The 21,112-nt window shown below is 64.9% G+C and overlaps 1 protein-coding gene across 1 annotated transcript in view; it reads left to right on the top strand.

Moving 5' to 3' along the window:
- RELB (RELB proto-oncogene, NF-kB subunit) overlaps positions 1-21,019 on the top strand; it is a 25,821-nt gene extending 4,802 nt beyond the window's left edge. The window contains exons 3-12 of the mRNA XM_051828479.3: positions 795-803; positions 2,659-3,002; positions 10,738-10,895; positions 11,215-11,306; positions 11,910-12,041; positions 14,313-14,417; positions 17,781-17,996; positions 18,630-18,698; positions 18,794-18,871; positions 20,285-21,019. Coding sequence (XP_051684439.2) covers positions 795-803; positions 2,659-3,002; positions 10,738-10,895; positions 11,215-11,306; positions 11,910-12,041; positions 14,313-14,417; positions 17,781-17,996; positions 18,630-18,698; positions 18,794-18,871; positions 20,285-20,670 — 1,589 coding nt within the window. The 3' untranslated portion in view covers positions 20,671-21,019. The remainder of the gene's footprint in view (positions 1-794; positions 804-2,658; positions 3,003-10,737; positions 10,896-11,214; positions 11,307-11,909; positions 12,042-14,312; positions 14,418-17,780; positions 17,997-18,629; positions 18,699-18,793; positions 18,872-20,284) is intronic.
- Positions 21,020-21,112: the final 93 nt, after the last annotated feature.

The raw sequence follows: 21,112 nt of genomic DNA, 5'->3' as shown, positions 1-21,112 counted from the left end.
TCCTGACTGCATCCATGGCCCGAGATAAGGGAGCAGGGGACCTGCCTCCCAGAGCAAAGGTCCGGCTGCCAGCAGCCACACCCCGGGCGCAGGGGGGCGGGCAGGCCGGCCAGCCGGTGGCCCGCGCGGGCGGCCCTGGGAGAGGCCTGTGGCTCTGCCGCCGCCCTGCTGCGTGTTCCCAGCCTGGGCTTCCCCGTCCTGCCTGGGGGATGACAGGAGGTTGGTTTCCGTTTCCCCCGCCCCGTGCAGGGCTGAGCCTTCCTGGGAAGGTGATCAGGGGCTTTCCGGAGGACCTGGCGCTGCTGGTCCTCCTCCCTCAGGAAGCCGGGGTGAACCCAGGATTTCGCAGGGGCAGGCGCTTCCGGGGCCTGGGCCAGGACGCGGAGCGGGCGGCTGCCCGAAGTCACGTCGGCCTTCTCGGATCGCCAGATGCTAGCCAGTGATCTCGGGGGTCTAGGGTTGAACTTGGGGGAGGGGGCACCCCCATAAATGGCCTGGAGTCTGGAGGCGCCCTTGTTCCCTCGGGAACAGGATCTTCGCCCTTCTGCTGAGTCCCGGGGCGTCTCCCGACCCCTGGCCTGAGAACGCGTCGGTGGTCAGGCGGCACCTGGCTCAGCTGGAGGGCACCCGGGCGCCAGGGGCTGGCGGGAGGGTGGCCGGAGGGGAGGCGGGTGGGGGTGGGGGCTGGCACCCAGGGTTTCCCAGGACAGAGAGGGCAGGGGAGGGCTCCCGGGGGACGGGATGCCTCGTCTCGGTCGCTGGAGCTCACTTGTCTCTTTCTCTTCCCTCCACAGATGAATTGGGTGAGTATCACGAGGTGTGGGGAGGCCACGGGCTCCGAGGGCTGACCTGGGGGTCTTGTCTGATGGGGAGGGGTCCTCACCGTGCGGCTTCCAGGCCCGTTGGGGGGGGGGGGATCGGAGCACGGCATGTGCACAGGTGCTCGTCAGTGGCTGCTCACTCACCCAGGAGGTGCCCGGTGTGGCCCAGGCCCCAGGGAGCCAGCCAGGGGCAGAGCGAAGTCCCTGCGTTCTTGGAGCTCAGGGTGGACGGGGGAGGCGCTAGGACAAGCAGCAGAGGAGGTTAGCGGGGCTGCGCCAGGCTGAGGACGCGGGCGGGACCCGGGAGAGCTGAGACGGCTGGGGCTGGATGCAGAAAGAGGGGGCAGCCAGGAGGGGGCGCCGGAGGGTGCAGGAAGCAGCAGAGGCTGGGCAGGGGCAGGGTGAGAGGCTCTCGGGGCTCCGGGGCCGGGGAAGGGGTGTTTTGGTTTTCTTCTTCTTTTTTATTTTTATTTTTTAAGATTTTATTTATTCGAGAGGTAGAGTTACAGACAGTGAGAGGGAGAGACAGAGAGATCTCCCATCCGCTGCTTCACTCCCCAATTGGCCACAGCTGAAGCCAGAGCCAGGAGCCAGGAGCTTCCTCCGGGTCTCCCACGCAGGTGCAGGGGCCCAAGCACTTGGGCCACCTTCCACTGCCTTCCCAGGCCACAGCAGAGAGCTGGATCAGAAGTGAAGCAGCCGAGATTCAAACTGGCGCCCACATGGGATGCTGGCACTGCAGGTGGAGGATTAACCTAGTGCGCCACAGCGCTGGCCCCTGTGTCTTTTTCTTTTTTGTTAAGGTTTCATTTATTTGAAAGAGAGAGAGGAGAGAGAGAGGTCTTCCATCTGCTGGTTTGGTTCACTCTTCAAATGGCTGCAATGGCCAGGGCTGGGCCAGGAGCCTGGAACTCCATCCAATCTCCCACATGGGTGCAGGAGCCCAGGCACTTGGGCCATCCTTCGAGGCTTTCCCAGGCGCATTAGCAGGGAGCTGGATCGGAAGCAGAGCAGCTGGGGCTTGAACCAGCGTCCCTGTGGGACGCAGCATCGCAGGCAGCAGCTTCACCCGCTGCAGCTCAGCGCCGGCCCCTCCTTTTGTCTTTCTGAGACCAGCGGAGTCTGGGGAGGATTTCTGTGGGGAGGGTGTCGACCTTGACCCCGAGGAAGATGGCAGCCATGGAGGCTTCTGAGCCAAGGAGGGCCAGATGGGGGTGGGACCAGACTGCAGCCCCGGGGGCCACGGTGGGGCTGGGCAGAGGGGGGGGAGAGAAACAGCTGAGCGGAGGTGGCGCTGGACATGTCCGTCACAAAACCCCTGCAGGATCAGCACCAGGGCTGCGGGCGCTGCTGTCTGAGTTGGGGACGGTGGCCAGCGCGGCGTTGCGATGACACAGGGCAAGGGGGAGGCGGGCACCTGCCACTTGGCCCCTGCCCTGGTTCCCGGTGGACAGAGGCCGTGGAGGGTGGAGGAGAAGGGAATCCAGCCCGCCGCGGCCACCGGGCGATGCTGACTGCCCCGCGCCTCGCCGGCGGGGGTGGGCTGCGGAGGGTCCGGGGAGCCTGGGCCGGCGGGGGTGGGCTGCGGAGGGTCCGGAGGCCTGCGCAGGCGGGGGTGGGCTGCCGAGGGTCCGGGGGCCTGGGCCGGCGGGGGTGGGCTGCCGAGGGTCCGGGGGCCTGGGCCGGCGGGGGTGGGCTGCGGAGGGTCTGGGGGGCTGCGCCGGCGGGGGTGGGCTGCCGAGGGTCCGGGGGCCTGGGCCGGCAGGGGTGGGCTGCCGAGGGTCGGGGGGCTGCCCGCGCCCCGGGCGTCACCACGCCCCGTCTGCTCCTCCCGCAGAGATCATCGACGAGTACATCAAGGAGAACGGCTTCGGCCTGGAGGGGGCGGCGCCGGGCGCGGGCGAGGGGCTGCCGCGCCTGGTGTCCCGCGGGGCGGCCTCGCTGAGCACCGTCACCCTGGGCGCCGCCGCCGCGGCCCCGGCCACGCCGCCGCCCTGGGGCTGCCCGCTGGGCCGGCTGATGGCGCCCGCGCCGGGCCCCGGCCCGCGGCCGCACCTGGTCATCGCCGAGCAGCCCAAGCAGCGCGGCATGCGCTTCCGCTACGAGTGCGAGGGCCGCTCTGCCGGCAGCATCCTGGGCGAGAGCAGCACCGAGGCCAGCAAGACGCTGCCCGCCATCGAGGTGAGCGCGCCGGCGCCCTGCCCCTGGCCCTGCCCCTGCCGCGCCGGACCAAAGACAAAGGCCTCGTCGTGGTGCGAGGAAGGCGGCCGAGGCGAGCCGCGGGTCGCGGTACCCGACGAGACCCGTTATCCTTGCAACATGAGACAGCCATCTCCCTTGAAAGGCCGAGCTAGAGACGGAGCGCCCGGCCCGGCCGCCGGTTCCGTCCACGCAGGATGCCCCGGCCCGGCCGCGTGCTTCCGCGTCCCGCGCTCCCGCGCGCAGCGCTGTGCGGCACGTGGTGGAGCACCTTCTAGAAGGGGAATCTCTGGGGAATGGGAACTCGCCTCTGGGGGACACCCCGCGGTGGTCCCCGGCTCCTCCTGCATCCGGGTCTCCCACGTGGCGGGCGTTTCCGGTGTTGCTGCGCCTGCGCAGTGTGTGCCGCCCGCGCTCGAGGCCTGGGCCCCGCCGGCATCCGGGTCTCCCACGTGGCGGGCGCTTCCGGTGTTGCTGCGCCTGCACCGTGTGCTGTCCACGCTCGAGGCCTGGCTCCTGTGGCTGCCGTGCGCCCGCGTAGAGCCCACGCGTGCCCCTCTCCTGCCTCCACGCTGCCCTCGGGGAGCCCCCTCCCTCGCAGCCCCTCCTCCCTGGCCGCCTGCAGCGCTGTCGCCCCCGCCCCTCGCCGGGCCCCAGCCCGCTGCCCGCTCGCCCACCGGGCAGCCCCATCCCGTTTGGCTTCTGCAGCCTCCTGGCCTGCGCTGGGAGCGGGGAGCTCGGTCCAGGCCCCGACCCCGAGCCCGCAGTGGCCGGGAGCCTGCCGCACTCGGCGCCCAGGGCTCCGCCGTGGCCGCTGGCCCGCAGCTCTGTGCTCACGTTTGTTCGGGGGCTCCACGCTGTGCGCCCAGCCCGGCAGCGCCGACGCAGTGGACAGCAGGGCGGGTTTGGGGTGAGGGCAGGGGTCGGAGCCCTGGCTCTGCCGCCCGTCGCTCCGGTGGGCCCGACCTGGAGCGGGTGCCCGGCGCAGCGCCCACCGCGTCCGGCTCCCGCTGCTGTGGGCCCGGCTGGCGTCCGCACTGCTGCATCGCTCCGGGCGCCGCGGACGCGCTGGGGAACGGGCTTCCGCCCACGTGCGTTTGCGGCCCTGGACAGGTGACCGGCGGCTCCGGCGCGCCGAGCGCAGATCACCTGGCCCTCCCAAGCCTGGCGCCTCGCGTCTGTTTCCTTTGGAAGATGCATGTCCCAATTCTCTTGGCAGATTTCAATTGGTGGCTAAATTTTCATGTGCTGTTTTGTTTATTTGAGACAGCGACAGAGAGGAGAATTTCCCAGGCACTGGGCCACTCCCCGGGTGCCTGCAGCAGCCCGGGCGGGGCCCGGCCAGAGCCCGGAGCTCCATCTGGGTCGCCCTGTGGGCAGCAGAGCCCCCAGCGCTGGAGCCCTCAGCTGCTGCCTCCCAGCCTGGCGGTGGGGGGCCGGGGCGGAAGCAGAGGAGCGGGTACTGGAACCAGCGCTGATAGGGCCGCCCAGCTGGCATCTTAGCCAGGGCGCCAAGCACCTCCCCGTGACCGTCTTGGAAAAACTTTGTACAATTTGTACTTTTCTTGGACATAGAGATATTAGTGTCACACAGTGAGGGCTCCTGGCAAGGGGCACAGTGTGAACAGAAGTGTGCACCGTCACCTACGTGTCATAATGCTTTTTTTTTTTTTAAGGATTTATTTATTTATTTGAAAGTCAGAGTTACACAGAGAGAGGAGAGGCGGGGGGGGGGGTCTTCCATCCACTGGTTCACTCCCCAATTGGCTGCAGCAGCCAGAGCTGAGCCGATCTTAAGCCAGGAGCCAGGAGCCTCTTCCAGGTCTCCCACATAGGTACAGGGCTCAAGGACTTGAACCATCTTCTTCTGCTTTCCCAGGCCACAGCAGAGCGCTGGATGGGAAGAGGAGAAGCCGGGACTCGAACCGGCGCCCATATGGGATGCCGGCACTGCAGGCTAGGGTGTTAACACGCTGCACCACAATGCCGGCCCCTACGTGTTTAGTTCTATATACAGTATATAACTGGGTGCTGCATGATACGGCACCCACACACAATCTTCCTACTCTGTGCCGACTCCCACATGTAGGAGAAACGTGAGACTGATTGCTCACTGGGTGTAGCATCCGCTCCATCCATTGTGTACAGATGTCAAGATTCGTTCTTGTTCGTGGCCGAGTCATACTCCACAGCGTGTGCATACCACATTCTCTTTCTTCTTCTTCTTCTTCTTTTTTTTTTTTTTTAAGATTTATTTATTTGGGGCAGGCACTGTGGCATAACAGGTAAAGCTGCCACATGCAGTGCCGGCATCCCATGTGGGCGCTGGTTTGAGTTCTGGCTGCTCCACTTCTGATCCAGCTCTCTGCTGTGCCTGGGAAAGCAGTAGAAGATGGCCCAAGTCCTTGGGCCCCTGCACCTGCATGGGAGACCTGGAAGAAGCTCCTGGCTCCTGGCTTCGATTGGCTCAGCTCCAGCCATTGTGGCCATCTGGGGAGTGAACCAGCAGATGGAAGACCTCTCTCTCTCTCTCTCTCTCTCTAACTCTGCCTTTCAAATAAATAAATATATTTTTTTTTAAATAAAGACTTACTTATTTGACAGGCAGAGTTACAAACAGAGAGGGGGAGAGGCAGAGAGAGAGAGAGAGAGAGAGAGAGAGAGGTCTTCCATCTGCTGGTTCACTCCCCAAATGACTGCAGTGGCTGGGGCTGGGCCAGGCTGAAGCCAGGAGCCAGGAGCTTCCTCCTGGTCTCCCACGTGGGTACAGGGGCCTAAGGACTTGGGCCATCTTCTACTGCTTTCCCAGACCGTAAGCAGAGGGTTGGATGGGAAGAGGAGCAGCCGGGACTTGAACTGGTGCCCGTATGGGATGCCGGCACCGCGGCAGAGACTCAGCCCGCTGTGCCACCGCATGGCCCTGTACCGCACTTCTTGGTGCAGGCATCAGGTGGGGCAGCCCGGTTGCGTCCAGGTCTTGCCCTTGTGAACGTGGGAGCACGGGTAACGTCCATATGCGGCTGTCATTTCCTCTGTGTGTCCCCGGGGTGGGCCGGCTGGGTCCCAGGGCAGGTGCAGCGATCCGGGACTCTCCGTGCCGCTTCCACGGTGGCCGCACCAGCTTGCGTTGCACCCCCGGTGTGGTAGGGCACACTTTTTTCTCCAGCACTGGCCAGCACGGGTTCGTCTCTGATTGCTGGGTAGCAGCCGTTCTCCCTAGACTGAGGTGGTGATGGCGCCACACTTCAGCCCTCCGGGAAGACGGATGTCAGTGCAGTGAACCCGGTGCCCACGCTGGGCTGCGTCTTTCTCTCCCATATCCGCATGCTTAGGAGACTGCAGTGACTCAGGGACCCGGCGGCTTTCGCCAGCACGTCTCAGCATGCCTCTAACAAGTTTAGTTTCCAGCACTGCAGTACCCTTATGAAGACAAGGCCATGGGGGCCGGCGCTGTGCCCTAGCGGGTTAACCTGCCGCCTGCAGTGCCGGCATCCCATATGGGCGCCGGTTCAAGTCCCGGCTGCTCCTCTTCCAATCTAGCTCTCTGCTATGGCCTGGGAAAGCAGTAGAAGATGGCTCAAGTCCTTGGGCCCCTGCACCCACATGGGAGACCGGGAAGAAGCTCCTGGCTCCTGGCTGTGGCCTGGTCCAGCCTTGGCTGTTGTAGCCACAACACCAGCCCCTTGTGTCGTTTTCTGATTGGCCCAGTTGGCCCCAGAGTGCCCCGGAGCTGCTGGTTTTGCCCAGCCCAGGGTCGGGGCTGCGCCTAGTGTCAGGTGTCCCTGGCGCCTCTTAGCCCGGCTCCTCCCCGTTCTTCCCTGTGGCCCTGACCAGGCTGTGGCAGGTAAGGCAGGTGATCAGAGGGCGCTCTTGGGCTCGGTTTGGGTGAACCACGCTGGAGGTGACGCGGTGGCCTTCCCAGGGTCTTGTACTGGGCACCCAGGGTGCAGGGCCGTGTAGCCGCGGTGCTGGGGTGGACTGCGGCCACCCGGTCTCTCCTGGTCGAGGCCCAGCCTCGCCTCTGTCACCAGCAGGGCGCCTGCGGGCGGGTACTCAGGCCTGCCTCTCTCCCCCAAGTCTCTCCAGGCTCTGATTCTGCTCAGTGTTGGTTCTGACTCCAGAGTTAGGGTGGGAGACGCCCGCTCCCCGCACCTGCACTCGGAACCTTTGTCCTCACCTTTCAGAGGAGCCGGGCTCCTGGAGGGCGATTACCCACCCAGGGCTCGCAGCAGGTTCTTAGTAATGACCACATTCACTGTGTGCTTCTGTGTGCTTGCACGCTTATTTCTTTAAAGATGTGTTTGTTTACTTACTTGAAAGGCGGGATGACAGAGAGAGGGAGAGAGAGGTCTTCCACCTCCTGGGTCACTCCCCAAGTGGCTGCAACAGCCAGGGCTGGGCCAGGCCACAGCCAGGAGCCAGGAGCTTCTTCCAGGTCTCCCACGTGGGTGCAGGGGCCCAAGCACTTGGGCCATCCCCCACTGCTTTCCCAGGAGCATTAGCAGGGAGCTGGACCAGAAGCGGAGCAGCCAGTACTCAGACCGGTGCTCTGGTATGAGATGCCGGCGTCACAGGCGGTGGCTTTACCCACTCTGCCACAACACCAGCCCCCGGGTGTTTATTGATACCCATATTACATATAAGAACGGGAAGATGAGCCGTGTCTCATGCAGACGGCCCTTGGAGAGCCTGGGTTTGGTGCCGGGTCTGGCTTACTCCCAGGCCTGAAGTCTACTCCGTGATCCTGTGTGACATCTGGGAGCCGGAGAGCTCTCAGCCAGGTCCTCGTGGGCCCCGACAGGCTGCTGGTGCGGCCCTGCCCCGTGTGACCTCTCTGGTCCTGCTCAAGGTGTCAGTCACCCCCAGTTTCCTATGTGGTCACTAGAGGGCAGCACACACCGGACTCACTCAGTGGTGTTGTAGACCTGGGCTTTTTTTTTTTTTTTTTAAGATTTACTTATTTATTTTACTTGAAGTCAGAGTTACACAGAGAGAGAGGGAGAGGGAGAGGGAGAGAGAGAGAGAGAAGTTTCCATCCTCTGGTTCACTCCCCAATTGGCCGCAACAGCTGGAGCTGTGCCAATCCAAAGCCAGGAGCCAGGAGCTTCTTCCTGGTCTCCCACACAGGTGCAGGGGCCCAAGCACTTGGGCCATCTTCTCTTGCTTTCCCAGGCCATAGCAGAGAGCTGGATCAGAAGTGGAGCAGCCGGGACTCGAACCAGTGCCCATATGGGATGCCGGCACTGCAGGCATCGGCTTTACCTGCTACACCACAGCCTCTTTTTTTTTTTTTTTTTTTTAATTTTTCTATTTATTTGAAAGGCAGAGTTAGAGAGAGAGAGAGAGAGGTCTTCCATCTGCTGGTTCGCCCTCTAAATGGCCACAGTGACCAGGGCTGCACCAGGCTGAAGCCAGAAGCCTAGAACTCCATCCGGGTCTCCCGCGTGGGTGGCAGGGATGCAGGCACTGGGGCCATCTCCTGCTGCTTCCCCAGGTGCATTAGCAGGGAACTGAACCAGAAGTGGAGCAGCCAGGACTCAAACCAGTGCTCCTATGGGATGCGGGCATTGCAGGCCGTGGCTTATCTCACTGTGCCATGACACTGGCTCCTGGAAAACATTGGAAACCTTTCACCTGTATTCACCTGTTGACACCCTGGCCCATTTCCTGTCATTCTGTTTGCACATGCGCACATACGCAGGTGCAGAGACAGACACGTTTCACGGAGCCATCACAAATGGATCATAAGCATCAGGCGGCCCCTAAGTACCCCCCGTCTGTCACCCCAGGAGGGTGGTGGAACGCGTGAGGAACACGTACACACTGGACTTCAGTCCCGACTGTCCCCAGTGGGTTCCAGTCTGTTCTCTCGCACGCCAGGAGCCCATCAATGTCGTACTGTGTGCTTGTCTGTCTAGTCTCACTCCTCTTTTATTTAAAAACAAAGTTCTGTATTTTCTGTCTGTTTATTTATTTGAAAGGCAGAGAGGGGAGTGGAGGTGAGATGGAGACACAGTGATATCTTCCGTTCACTGGGTCACTCCCCAGACGTCCACGCCAGCCAGGGCTGGGCCAGGCTGAAGCCGGGAGCCTGGAGCTCCATCCGGGTCTCCACCTGGGTGGCAGGGACCCGAGTCCTTGAGCCGTCACTGCTGCCTGCCATGGTGTGCGTCAGCAGGAGGCTGGAATTGGAGGCAGAGCTGGGACTCGAACCCAGGCCCTGTGCTGTGGGGCGCGGGCGTCCCAAGTTCCGTCTTAACTGCTGTGCTGCAACGCCCACCCCTCCGTTTTTTTTTTTTTTTAAGATTTATTTATTTATTTGAAAGAGCTACACAGAGAGAGAGAGAGAGAGAGAGAGAGGGAGAGAGGAGTCTTCTATCCACTGGGTCACTCCCCAGATGGCTGCAATGGCCAGAGCTGCGTCAGTCCGAAGCCAGGAGCTTCTTCCTGGTCTCCCACGTGGGTGCAGGGACCCAAAGCCTTGGGCTATCCTCCACTGCTTTCCCAGGCCATGCCAGGGAGCTGGATCGGAAGTGGAGCAACCAGGTCTTGAACCGGCGCCCATATGGGGTGCCGGTGCTTCAGGCCAGGGCGTGAACCCGCTTTGCCACAGTGCTGGCCCCCACGCCTATTTTTAAAGTTGGGTTAGAATTATCCGGCTCTCCAGGGGACAGCTCCCTGGACGCTTACAGGCGTATATGGAGTGGGACCGCCAGCCAGGCCAGCCCCATTCAGCCCCAGAACGCAGTGCCCATCCTCTGTCGTCTCTCAGGACCCCGCTGTTTCCACCTGGTGACCCTCCACTCGGGTCGGCCTGAAGTCGCCCTGAGATCTGAGGCGGGTGGAGCCCATGGGGGCTGTCCTGGAAGCAGAGCTGTGTGCTTCCCGGCACATCCCTGCTGGAAAATGTGTATCCAGAAACTCGATATCTGAAACCCTCCAAACCCAAACCCCAGCTGGACACCGCCGAGCTCCTGGGAGCTGTCAGGATTCAGCTGCAGGGCGGGCACGGGGGCCTCTGCTCATGACACCCCCGGCCCATCGGCTCTGCTTCCGAGCCAGCTCCCTGCTCGTGTGCCTGGGAGGCGGCGGAAGATGGCCCCAGGGCTTGCTCTGGCTCCTGGCTTCGGCCTGGCCCAGACTTGCTGTGGCAGCCATCTGGGGAGTGACCCGGTGGATGGGAGATCTCCCCCCCCCCCATTACTCTCCCTTCTTTATTAAATAAATCTTTAAAAAAAAACCCTGCAGGTGCATTAACAGTATTATAAAGTTGCCTTCAAGCTGTGTATTCGTAGCAGGTGCATATGAGAATACAGATGAATGTTATGCTTAGGCTTGAATTCCATCCGCCATGATATCTCATTATGTATATGCAAATCCTCCCAAATGTGGGAAAATCCAAGATCTAGAGCACTTGTTCTGCCAAGCGTTTTGGACAAGGGTTGGGCGAGCTGGGCTGAGGGCGTTGGGCTGCCACGGGGCCGGGGAGTGTGCTGGCCTGGTTCGGTGGTGCCCTCAGAGCTGGGTCACCTGTCCCCGGGCGAGACCGAGCACCCTACCTGCCGACGCTTCGCCCAGGTGTTAAGGTGTCAACTGAAGCCCCCGTCGGTGACGCCGATGTGGCTGCGGGAGCTCCCGAGGTGGGCACCCAGGGGTGGCAAGGGGCACGGGCGTGGGCGGTAGGACCCTCTCCCCAGGAGCCCCTGTGTCCCCGCAGCTCCGGGACTGCGGAGGGCTGCGCGAGGTGGAGGTGACCGCGTGCCTGGTGTGGAAGGACTGGCCCCACCGCGTCCACCCGCACAGCCTGGTGGGCAAAGACTGCTCCGACGGCGTCTGCAGGGTGCGGCTGCGGCCCCACGTCAGCCCCCGGCACAGGTACGGCGCCCGGGAGCCTGGGCTGGGGCGGGGAGGGGCGGGCGGCTGCCCAGGAAGTAGTGGGGTGGCTGAGCATGGCTGTCAGTTCACGCGAGTGCCGGACCCCGGAGCCTCGCCAGCACCGGGTGTTGCCGTTTTCATCTGCTATTCCCATGAGTCCGAACAAGCCCTCCTGGGCGCTCACTGTGCCAGTCCTGGGGCGTGAGCGCGGTGCTGGGGTTCCCAAGGCGCGTTCCTGGGTCCCCCACCCCCCGAGGTTCCTGCCGCCCGGCTGCCCGGGGGCGTCTCACGAGCCCTCCTCCCTCCTCCCGCCCCTCAGCTTTAACAACCTGGGCATCCAGTGTGTGAGGAAGAAGGAGATCGAGGCCGCCATCGAGCGGAAGATTCAGCTAGGCATCGACCCCTACAATGGTGAGCCCCGCCCCTGGGACTGCCCACCAGCCCGCTCCTGGGGCCACCTGCCAACATCGCATTTGGCCACGCCCACCCGTCCCACCCTCCCTGGCTCCACCCACCTGCCCTGGCCCCTTGGGCCCCTTGGCCCACCTGCCGTCCCGCCCACCTGCCCCCCTCGCCCCTGGGCCTGCTCACCTGCCACCACCCCCTGGCCCCGCCCAACCCCACCCCACCCACTGCCCGCCATGGGCCCACCCTGGCACCCACCCACCTGCCTGGCTCCACCCTTGGCACCCACCACCCGCATGCCCCGCCCCTACCCAGCCCCGCCCACATGCCCACCCCATGCCTTTGCCACCCTCCACCCCTTCCTTGTGTCTTCCCCACCCCTGGGCCTGCCCCTGGCACTCCCCACCCCGCCCACCTGCTCCCCAGGCCCCGCCCACCTGGTAACCCCGGCCCCGCCTCACCTGCCAACCACCCCATGGCCCCGCCCACCTTCCCTGGAGGGGCCCCCCACCTGCCTGCACCGGCCCCTCCCACTTGCCCACCTTGGGCCTGCCCTGGCCCCACCCACCCCGTGTATTCGCCACCCCCACCCCTTCCCTGTCTGCGCAGCTGGGTCCCTGAAGAATCACCAGGAGGTGGACATGAACGTGGTGAGGATCTGCTTCCAGGCCTCGTACCGGGACCAGCAGGGGCAGATGCGCCGCATGGACCCCGTGCTCTCCGAGCCCGTCTATGACAAGAGTGAGTGGCGGCCGCTGTCCTGGGGCCCACGCGCAAGGCCTGACCCACAGGGAATGGCCGGTTCCTAGAAATACTTAGTTCTTTAAGAAGCACAATGAGGGAGAGGCGGTGAAGGAGAGAGATCTGTCTGCCGGTTCACTCCCCAGACAGCTACAAGAGCCAGGGCTGGGCCAGGCCAAAGCCAGGAGCCGGGGGCCCCATCCGGGTCTCCCATGTGGGTGCAGGGCCCTATCCAGGTCTCCCGTGTGGGTGTGGGGGCCCCATCCGGGTCTCCCGTGTGAGTGCGGGGCCCCATCCGGGTCTCCCGTGTGAGTGCGGGGCCCCATCCGGGTCTCCCGTGTGGGTGCGGGGGCCCCATCCGGGTCTCCCGTGTGGGTGCGGGGGCCCCATCCGGGTCTCCCGTGTGGGTGCGGGGGCCCCATCCATGTCTCCTGTGTGAGTGCGGGGCCCCATCCGGGTCTCCCGTGTGAGTGCGGGGCCCCATCCGGGTCTCCCGTGTGGGTGCGGGGGCCCCATCCATGTCCCCCGTGTGGGTGCGGGGCCCCATCTGGGTCTCCCGTGTGGGTGCGTGGGCCCGGGCACTGGGACCGTCATCCACTAGTTGCCAGGCCCTTGGCAGGGAGCAGGATCGGGAGTGGAGCAGCGGGGACTCGAACCTATGAGGACGTCTGAGCAGAGGCTCCGCCCTCGGCAACACAACCCTGCCCTAGCTTCTCCTTCTGTGGAGACAGTAACCTGTTCTTCAGAACCCCCGGCAGCCCCTGCCTTGTTCCTCTGGCTGGAACTTGTCTCATGGTGACTCCTAGCTTCAGGGAGTCTGGGAAAACGAGTCCAGGGAGGGGCCCGGGCATGGACAAGGGCACTGGCTCCCCGGGGAGCGCCACAGGCACCCAAGTGCAGGGGCTGCGCTCAGGGACTTCAGGGGCAGCTGACGGGGCAGCAGCCCAGGTGGGCTTGGGGGGGCGGGGGGCTCTGTCTTAGGTAGGCTTGGGGGGCAGGGGGCTCTGTCCCAGGTGGGCTTAGGGGGACAGGGGGTTCTGTCCCAGGTGGGCTTAGGGGGGGTGTGGGCTCTGCCCCAGGTAGGCTTAGCGGGGCAGGGGGCTCTGTCCCAGGTGGGCTTAGGGGGTAGGGGGGCCTCTGTCCCAGGTGGGCTTGTGGGGCAGGGGGCTCTGCCCTAGGTAGGCTTGGGGGGGCAGGGGGCTCTTTCCCAGGTGGGCTTAGGGGGTCGGGGGGCTCTGTCCCAGGTGGGCTGACCCAGGTGGGCTTAGAGGGACAATGGGCTCTGTCCCATGTGGGCTGACCCAGGTGGGCTTAGAGGGACAATGGGCTCTGTCCCAGGTGGATTTGGGGGGGGGGGGGTGGGGGGCTCTATCCCAGGTGGGCTTAGGGGGACAATGGGCTCTGTCCCAGGTGGATTTGGGGGGGGTGTGGGCTCTGTCCCAGGTGGGCTTAGCGGGGCAGGGGGCTCTGTCCCAGGTGGGCTTAGGGGGACAATGGGCTCTGTCCCATGAACTAAAGACGCCGTAAGGGGGCGCCGCGCTCCAGCCGCGGGAGACACGGGTGTCTCAGCAGCGATTTCCCAGCCCGCGGTCACTGCCGGCGGGACCCTTAGGGCTGTCTCCGCGGGCGCACCGGCCCGGCCTGCCACCAACCCTCCCCGCTCCCCGCCCAGCGCCTTTTCCGGCCTCTGCTCCCGTGTTCTGGCCCAGAATCTCAGGGCTGCCTCTCATTGGCCTGCTGGGGGTCAGCTGCTCCTCTCTGGCCAATCAGATACGGGTACAGGGAGGCAGTGCTCTCATTGGCCAGGCCCGGGCACGTGATCACGGCTGAGCCAGGGCCTGGCGTCAGGCCTACCAGACCCCCGTGACCTGGTGCAGGTCCTGACTTTTAAACTGGGAGAGGCCGAACAAGGCCTGTGAACCCTGACCCCTGACTGCACCCACTCTCCCTGAGATCTGTGATAAAATAAATATTTATATTTATTTGAAATGCAGAGTTAAGAGAGGGGGACACACACACACACACCCTCTAGTTTACTTCCCAAATGGCCACCACAGCCGGGCCTGGGCCAGGCCACCGCGGGGAGCCCAGAACTCCATCCGCGTCTCCGGCGTGCGTGCAGGGGCCCAGGCACTTGGGCCCGCTTCCGCCGCCTTCCTAGCACAGGTGGGCTGTCCTGCCTGCCCCCCGGCCGCCTCTCCCAGCCCTGGGCGGGCGCCCCTGGGAGTCTGAGTTTCACAGTGGGATTCTTCGCCCCTCGCCCCCTGCCAGAGTCCACAAACACGTCGGAGCTGCGGATCTGCAGGATCAACAAGGAGAGCGGGCCGTGCACGGGCGGCGAGGAGCTCTACCTGCTGTGCGACAAGGTGCAGAAAGGTGAGGGCTGGCGGCCGGCCAGCGGCACGGGGGAGGACCAGGGGGCCGGCAGTCGGCAGGTCGGTATGAGGGGGAGCCGAGGGCCAGCGGTCAGCAGGTTGTTGCGAGGGGGAGCCGCGAGGGGGAGCCGGGGGCCGGCGGTCAGCAGGTCGGTGTGAGGGGGAGCCGGGGGCCGGCGGTCGGCAGGTCGGTGTGAGGGGGAGCCGGGGGCCGGCGGTCGGCAGGTCGGTGTGAGGGGGAGCCGGGGGCCGGCGGTCGGCAGGTCGGTGCAGGGGGGGGAGCTGGGGGCCGGCGGTCAGCAGGTGGGTGCAGGGGGGGGAGCCGGGGGCCGGCGGTCAGCAGGTGGGTGCAGGGGGGGGAGCCGGGGGCCGGCGGTCAGCAGGTGGGTGCAGAGGGGGGAGCTGGGGGCCAGCGGTCAGCAGGTCGGTGCGGGGGGAGCTGGGGGTCAGTGGTCAGCAGGTTGGTGCGGGGGGCCGGCGGTCTGCAGGTGGGTGCAGGGGGGGGAGCCGGGGGCCGGCGGTCAGCAGGTGGGTGCAGGGGGGGGGAGCCGGGGGCCGGCGGTCAGCAGGTGGGTGCAGGGGGGGGAGCCGGGGGCCAGCGGTCAGCAGGTCGGTGCGGGGGGAGCCGGGGGTCAGTGGTCAGCAGGTCGGTGCAGGGGGGGGAGCCGGGGGCCGGCGGTCTGCAGGTTGTTGCGGGGTTCGCAGTCACCCGCTGGCGGACACACGGGGAGGGCTGTGTGTGGGCTCGCGGGGTGGGGGCTGGTGCCAGACGCCTAGGCAGATGGTGGAACCGCACAAACAGCTTCCGGTGATGAGGGCTGGGGGCGGAGCACCCGGAGGGCGAGGGACAGCTCCCTTGGCCTCTCCGGCTCCACTCCCTCCCAAGGGCTGGGACAGAAGTCGCCCCGAGCTGGGTGGGCAGAGGGCGTGGGGAGCCCACCCTCTCACTGTCCAGTCTGCCCACTCCCTGTATCTGCGGATTGAAAATATTTTGGGGAAAGAATATCTTACCGAGCAGGTGCACTTTCTTCCGTGCCGGCGTTCCCTAAACAAAACCGTGGGCCGACTCCACCCAGCAGGTCCATTGCAGTAGGTGTTCAGGGTCGCCCAGAGGTGGTGTGAAGTGTGCGGGTGGGCTGTACCAACCCTGCACCATCTGTGTGAGGGACTTCAGCAGCAGAGTTGTTTTTTTTTTTTTTTTTTTTTTTTTTTTGACAGGCAGAGTGGACAGTGAGAGAGAGAGACAGAGAGAAAGGTCTTCCTTTGCCGTTGGTTCACCCTCCAATGGCCACCGCGGCCAGCGCGCTGCGGCCAGCGCGCTGCGCTGATACGATGGCAGGAGCCAGGAGCCAGGTGCTTTTCCTGGTCTCCCATGGGGTGCAGGGCCCAAGCACCTGGGCCATCCTCCACTGCACTCCCTGGCCACAGCAGAGGGCTGGCCTGGAAGAGGGGCAACCGGGACAGAATCCAGCGCCCCAACTAGGACTGGAACCCGGTGTGCCGGCGCCACTAGGCGGAGGATTAGCCTAGTGAGCCGCGGCGCCGGCCCTTTTTTTTTTTTTTAAGAGTTACTGGGGCCAGCGCTGTGGCACAGTGGGTTAGAGCCGCCGCCTGCAGTGCCGGCATCCCATATGAGTGCCAGTTCTAGTCCCGGCTGCTCCTGTTCCGACCCAGCTCTCTGCTATGCCCTGGGAAGGCAGTAGAAGATGGCCCAAGTGCTTGGGCCCCTGCAGCCCTGTGGGAGACCCAGAAGCTCCTGGCTCCTGGCTTCAACTTGGCTCAGCTCCAGCTGTTGCAGCCATTTGGAGAGTGAACCAGCGGATGGACGACCTGTCTCTCTCTCTGCCTCTCTGTCACTCTGCCTTTCAAATCTGAAGGGCAGAGGGGAAGAGAGAGGGAAAGAGAGAGATATCTTCTGTCTGCTGGTTCATCCCCCAAGTGGTCACAACAGCCACATCTGGGCCAGGCCAAAGCCAGGCGCCAGGAACTCCAAACTAGTCTACCACGTGGGTGGCAGGGCCTGAGGACGTGGGCCATCTTCCCCTGCCCTCCCAGGTGTATCAGCAGGGAGCTGGATCAGATGTGGAGCAGCTGGGACTCGACCCAGCATTCCCACAGGGGATGCAGTGGCACAGAGGCCGCTTAAGCTGCGTGAATCTGAAAGGCAGAAAGACCGAGAGCTCCCCTCTGCCAGTCCCTTCCACAAAGGCCTGCCGCAGCCCGGGCAGGAGCACAGATCTCCACCGAGTGTCCAGTGTGGGGCCGGGAGCCATCATCTGCTCACTTCCAGGGTGCACAGGAGGAGGAAGCTGGAACTTTACTAGGAGGTGCAGGCGTCCCAGTGTCTTAACTGCTAGGCCGGACACCCACCCAAATTTGTCTTCAATTCTATTTAAAATTTTTTTTAATTTAATTTATTTAAAGACAGACAAAACAGAGCTCTTCCATCTGCTGGTTCAAACTCCAAATACCCCAACAGCCAGGGCTGCCCAGGCCAAAGCCAGGAGCCTGGAACCCCGTCTGGGTCACCCATGTGGGCGGCAGGGGCCCAAGGGCTTGAGGCCTCGCCTGCTGATTCCCAGGAGGCACAGTGGCGGGAAGCTGGATTTGGAAGTGGAGCCGGGACTCGAGCCAAGTGCTCTGCTAAGGGACGGGATGGAGGCAGCTGTCCTAAGAGGCATCTCAACCACGGGGCCAGGTGCCCGCCCCGACTCTGCTCTTCCTGTGCCCTGCCCGGGGTACAGGTGCCCGCCCCTGACTCTGCTCTCCCCGTGCCCTGCCCAGGGTACAAGCCACAGCCACGCACGGGACTGTGCTGGGTCCTGGCAGTCCTCCGGGCGCGCTGAATCCCAGCGTGGTCTCGGGGACCCCTGACGTTGACACCTCTTAGATTGCCAGGGAGCTCAGCTGAGATGCTCCGTACATCAACCACTAGGGGGCCGGCGACGTGGCAAAGCAGGTTAAGCTGCCGTTCGCAGTGCCCGCATCCCCTGTCCGGGCGCCCGCTCCAGTCCTGGCTGCTCCGCTTCCCATCCAGCTCCCTGCTAATGCATCTGGGAAGGCGGCAGACGATGACCCAAGTACTCCCCATGAGGGAGACCCGGATGGAGCTCCTTGGCCTGGATCAGCCCTGGCCACTGGGGCCAGCTGGGGATGAAGCAGCAGATGGAAGATCTCTCCTCCTCCCTCCCTATCGCTCTGCTTTTCTAATAAACAGATCCTTTTTGTCGAAAGCCACATAATGACCGGCACACAGTAGGTGCTAGCTGCCGCGTGCTCAGCTTTATTCTCAGGTATTGACTCTGGGGGCGGCCGAGCGGGCCGGGTGGCCTGGCTCAGCGCCGCCCCTGTGTGTTCCTGACAGAGGACATATCGGTGGTGTTCAGCACAGCCTCCTGGGAAGGCCGCGCCGACTTCTCCCAGGCCGACGTGCACCGCCAGATCGCCATCGTGTTCAAAACCCCGCCCTACGAGGACCTGGAGATCGCGGAGCCCGTGACCGTGAACGTCTTCCTGCAGCGGCTCACCGACGGCGTGTGCAGCGAGCCGCTGCCCTTCACCTACCTGCCTCGCGACCACGGTAACCATGGCAACCGGGCCCGCCCCGGGGGTGACCGCGACCCAGGCTGGAAGCTGCAGAGGCTTCCTGGCTGTGTGACCTTGGCCTCTGCAGCCTCAGTGTCTCCCGGCGTGGGCGGGGGCGGGGGGTGCTGAGTCAGGTCCCCCGGGTGTGCCCGCTCCCTGCATGGCCCTGCGCAGGTAGCGCTGGGGACACAGCAGTGACCGAGACAGCCCCAGCTCTGCTCTTAGGAGGAGCGCGGTCCTCGGCAGAGGGTGGGGGACGAGCCTGCGCCCTCACGGTGGTGACCGGAGCGGGCAGGACTGGAACGGAGTAGCTGGAGGACTCGGATTGCCTCCAGAGGGCCACTTCGTCCAGCTTAGGGTCAGGGACAGCTGAGCCGCGGCCAGGATGCCTGAGCAGCTCTGCAGGGGAGGGGGAGTGTTTCACGCAGCAAGTGCAGAGGTCCTGAGGCAGGCTTGCGCCTGGGGTGTCCCAGGAAGCAGAGGCCAAAGTGGCTGGGAGGGAGTTGGGTTTGGTGGTGACTGGGTGGAAATGGGCAGTGTGTAGGTCAGTCCGCCGCCTCGGGGTCTCGGGTGCGAGTCACTGTTACTGAGTGGTTGCTTTTCGCACGTCCCTGGCGTCCTCGAATAGACAGCTACGGCGTGGACAAGAAACGGAAGCGGGGGATGCCGGACGTCCTCGGGGAGCTGAGCAGCTCTGGTGGGTGTCCTCTCCCCCCTCCACTCCCGCCCCGCCCGCCCCAGGCTGGGGAGCATCTGTCGGGGCTGGGGGGCCTCACCTCTGCCTTCCCGCAGACCCCCACGGCATCGAGAGCAAACGGCGGAAGAAAAAGCCGGCCTTCCTGGAGCACTTCCTGCCCGGCCACGGCTCAGGTGGGTCCTGACTTCCCGGGGCCCTGCCCCCCGCGGTGGGCTGCACCCGGCTCCCCCGAGGCCATGACCCCGCCTGGCCGGCAGCAGCGCGTGGCAGGGAGGGGCCTCTGCAGGAGGACTGCAAGCTCGGACCCCTCTGGGCCACGCGCTGGCTGTGTGACCTTGGCCAGGCGGCTCCATCTCTCTGAGCCTCAGGGGGCTCTGACGGAGGGTCTGGCTGCATAGCGACCGCCCTGGCCTCCTAAAGTGAGTGCAGTTCTTCATTTCAGACACTGTCCGACAGCTGTCTGGGTGTGCTGACCCACCGAGCCACGGTCACCCGGCCAGAGGTGCGGTCATGGCCCCGCTTTTACCGGGGAAGAGAGGCCGCCTCTCGCCCACGGCCACACCGTAGCCGCAGAGGGCTCAGCAGGCAGGGCCTGTGTCTCCACGAACGAGGACACGCGTGGAGCGGCACAGGCTGGGGGTGGGAGCCAGCCAGGCTGGAACTCAGCCCGTCGCCATGCCAACCGCCCGCTGGCCCGCCCGGCGCTGGCTTGCTCTCAACTCACACGCCAGCCGCCAGCGCCCGTGAGCCGCGCCAGCCCAGCCGCCGTCCGAAGCGTCCCCGGGGCCAGCCACTGGGACACCGCCCCCAGCTGGCCTCGTGCCTGGGCGTCGGAATCAGACTGGATCTGAGTCCCGCGCCCCCAGTGTAGCAGCTCCGCAGCCCAAGAGCCTCAGTTTCCACGTCTGTCAGGTGGGCACCCACCTGCCAGGATACAGGGAGACCACGTCGTACACCGGTTTATCACGGTGTGGGCGCCGTTAGGGCCCAGGGCATGCTGGGACTCGCCGGACGTCAGCACTGTCTCCTGCGTTGTGTTCCGACCACGCTGGACGGAATTCACAGCAAAACCCCAGATAACAGGGCTTCAACAAGACAGACGTGCACGTCTCCTCCCTTACACAGCCCGGGTCTGGTGGCTGTGTGCTCCTCACACCCGGCTCCTCCACTCCAATTCAGTTTCCATCGTGTGATGCTAGATGGCTGCCACAGCTCCCGTCATCACACTTACATTCCAGTTAGAACTTAGCTCAAGGACCACAAACTGCAAGGGAGGTGGCAAACAAGTCCCATGGGCTGAAAAACTGGGAGAGCCCCGCATAGTGACACTTGCCCCCTCATAGTGACACTCGCCTTAGGAGTTTTGGCCTGGGTCGGCTCCCCTTTGGGGGTCGTCTCTGTATCTCGGGGGGCATTCAAGCATGGGCTCCTTCCTTGTGCTTGGGGAACGCCCCCAGCCGTGCAGAGGCCTGGTTCTTCCACTGGTCTCCCTGTGCGGTGCCTCCGTGTGCCTGGCCGGCGAGGGCAGGCCTCCCCGTGGCCGGAGCTCGCCCCCGCCAGCCCTTCTCTCCGGTCCGTCCCCACAGGCTCGTTCCTCCCGCCATCGGCCTTGCTGCCCGACACAGACTTCTTCCCCAGCACCGTGTCCCTGCCTGGCCTGGAGCCGCCGGGCGGGCCCGACCTCCTGGACGACGGCTTCGCCTACGACGCCACGGCCCCCTCGCTCTTCACCATGCTGGACCTCCTGCCGCCGGCGGCGCCCCTCGCCAGCGCGGTCGCGGGCAGCGGGGGCCCGGGGGCCGCCATGGGGGAGCCACCTGGTCCTGAGCCGCTGACCCTGGACTCGTACCCGGGCCCGGGCCCCGGGGACGGCGGCACCGCCAGCCTCGTGGGCAGCAACATGTTCCCCAACCAGTACCGCGAGGCGGCCTTCGGCGGCGGCCTCCTGTCCCCGGGGCCTGAAGCCACGTAGCCCCCCGCGGCGGGGCCGGGCGAACCCCCATTCCCAGGGGGCCCCCGCGGTCAGTCCTCGACCTGCTCGTCCTGCATCGGACATTTTCCGCGCCGGCGAGGCGCCCCGAAGCGCGGGCTTCCCTCTGGGTCCATTTCACAGAGAAGGAAACGGGCCCGGAGGGGAGCGGGGCCTCGCTCCCGCGCCCGGTCCCGACCCGCCCGGCCGCCCCGGGCCGGACCTGCGGGGCCTCCCCCCAGGCGGATTCGGAACGCACTGTACATATCGGGAGGCAGATCCCCGGCCTCCCCCAGACCTGAAGACGGGGGGTCGGCTGTTTGTCCAGTCTTCCAATAAAGATAGTTTTTGAGCCTTGGGGGTCTCGCGTCTTCGCCGGGGAGCCCAGCTGAGGCTTCCGACTCTCCTGCGTCCCGCCCTCCCGGGCCCGCCCCTTTCCCGGGCC

Source organism: Oryctolagus cuniculus, chromosome 18 (assembly GCF_051225735.1).
Source record: "Oryctolagus cuniculus isolate XC-2025 breed Fujian yellow rabbit chromosome 18, ASM5122573v1, whole genome shotgun sequence".
NCBI classification, from domain to species: Eukaryota; Metazoa; Chordata; class Mammalia; order Lagomorpha; family Leporidae; genus Oryctolagus; species Oryctolagus cuniculus.
This window is presented reverse-complemented; position numbering and strand designations above follow the sequence as displayed.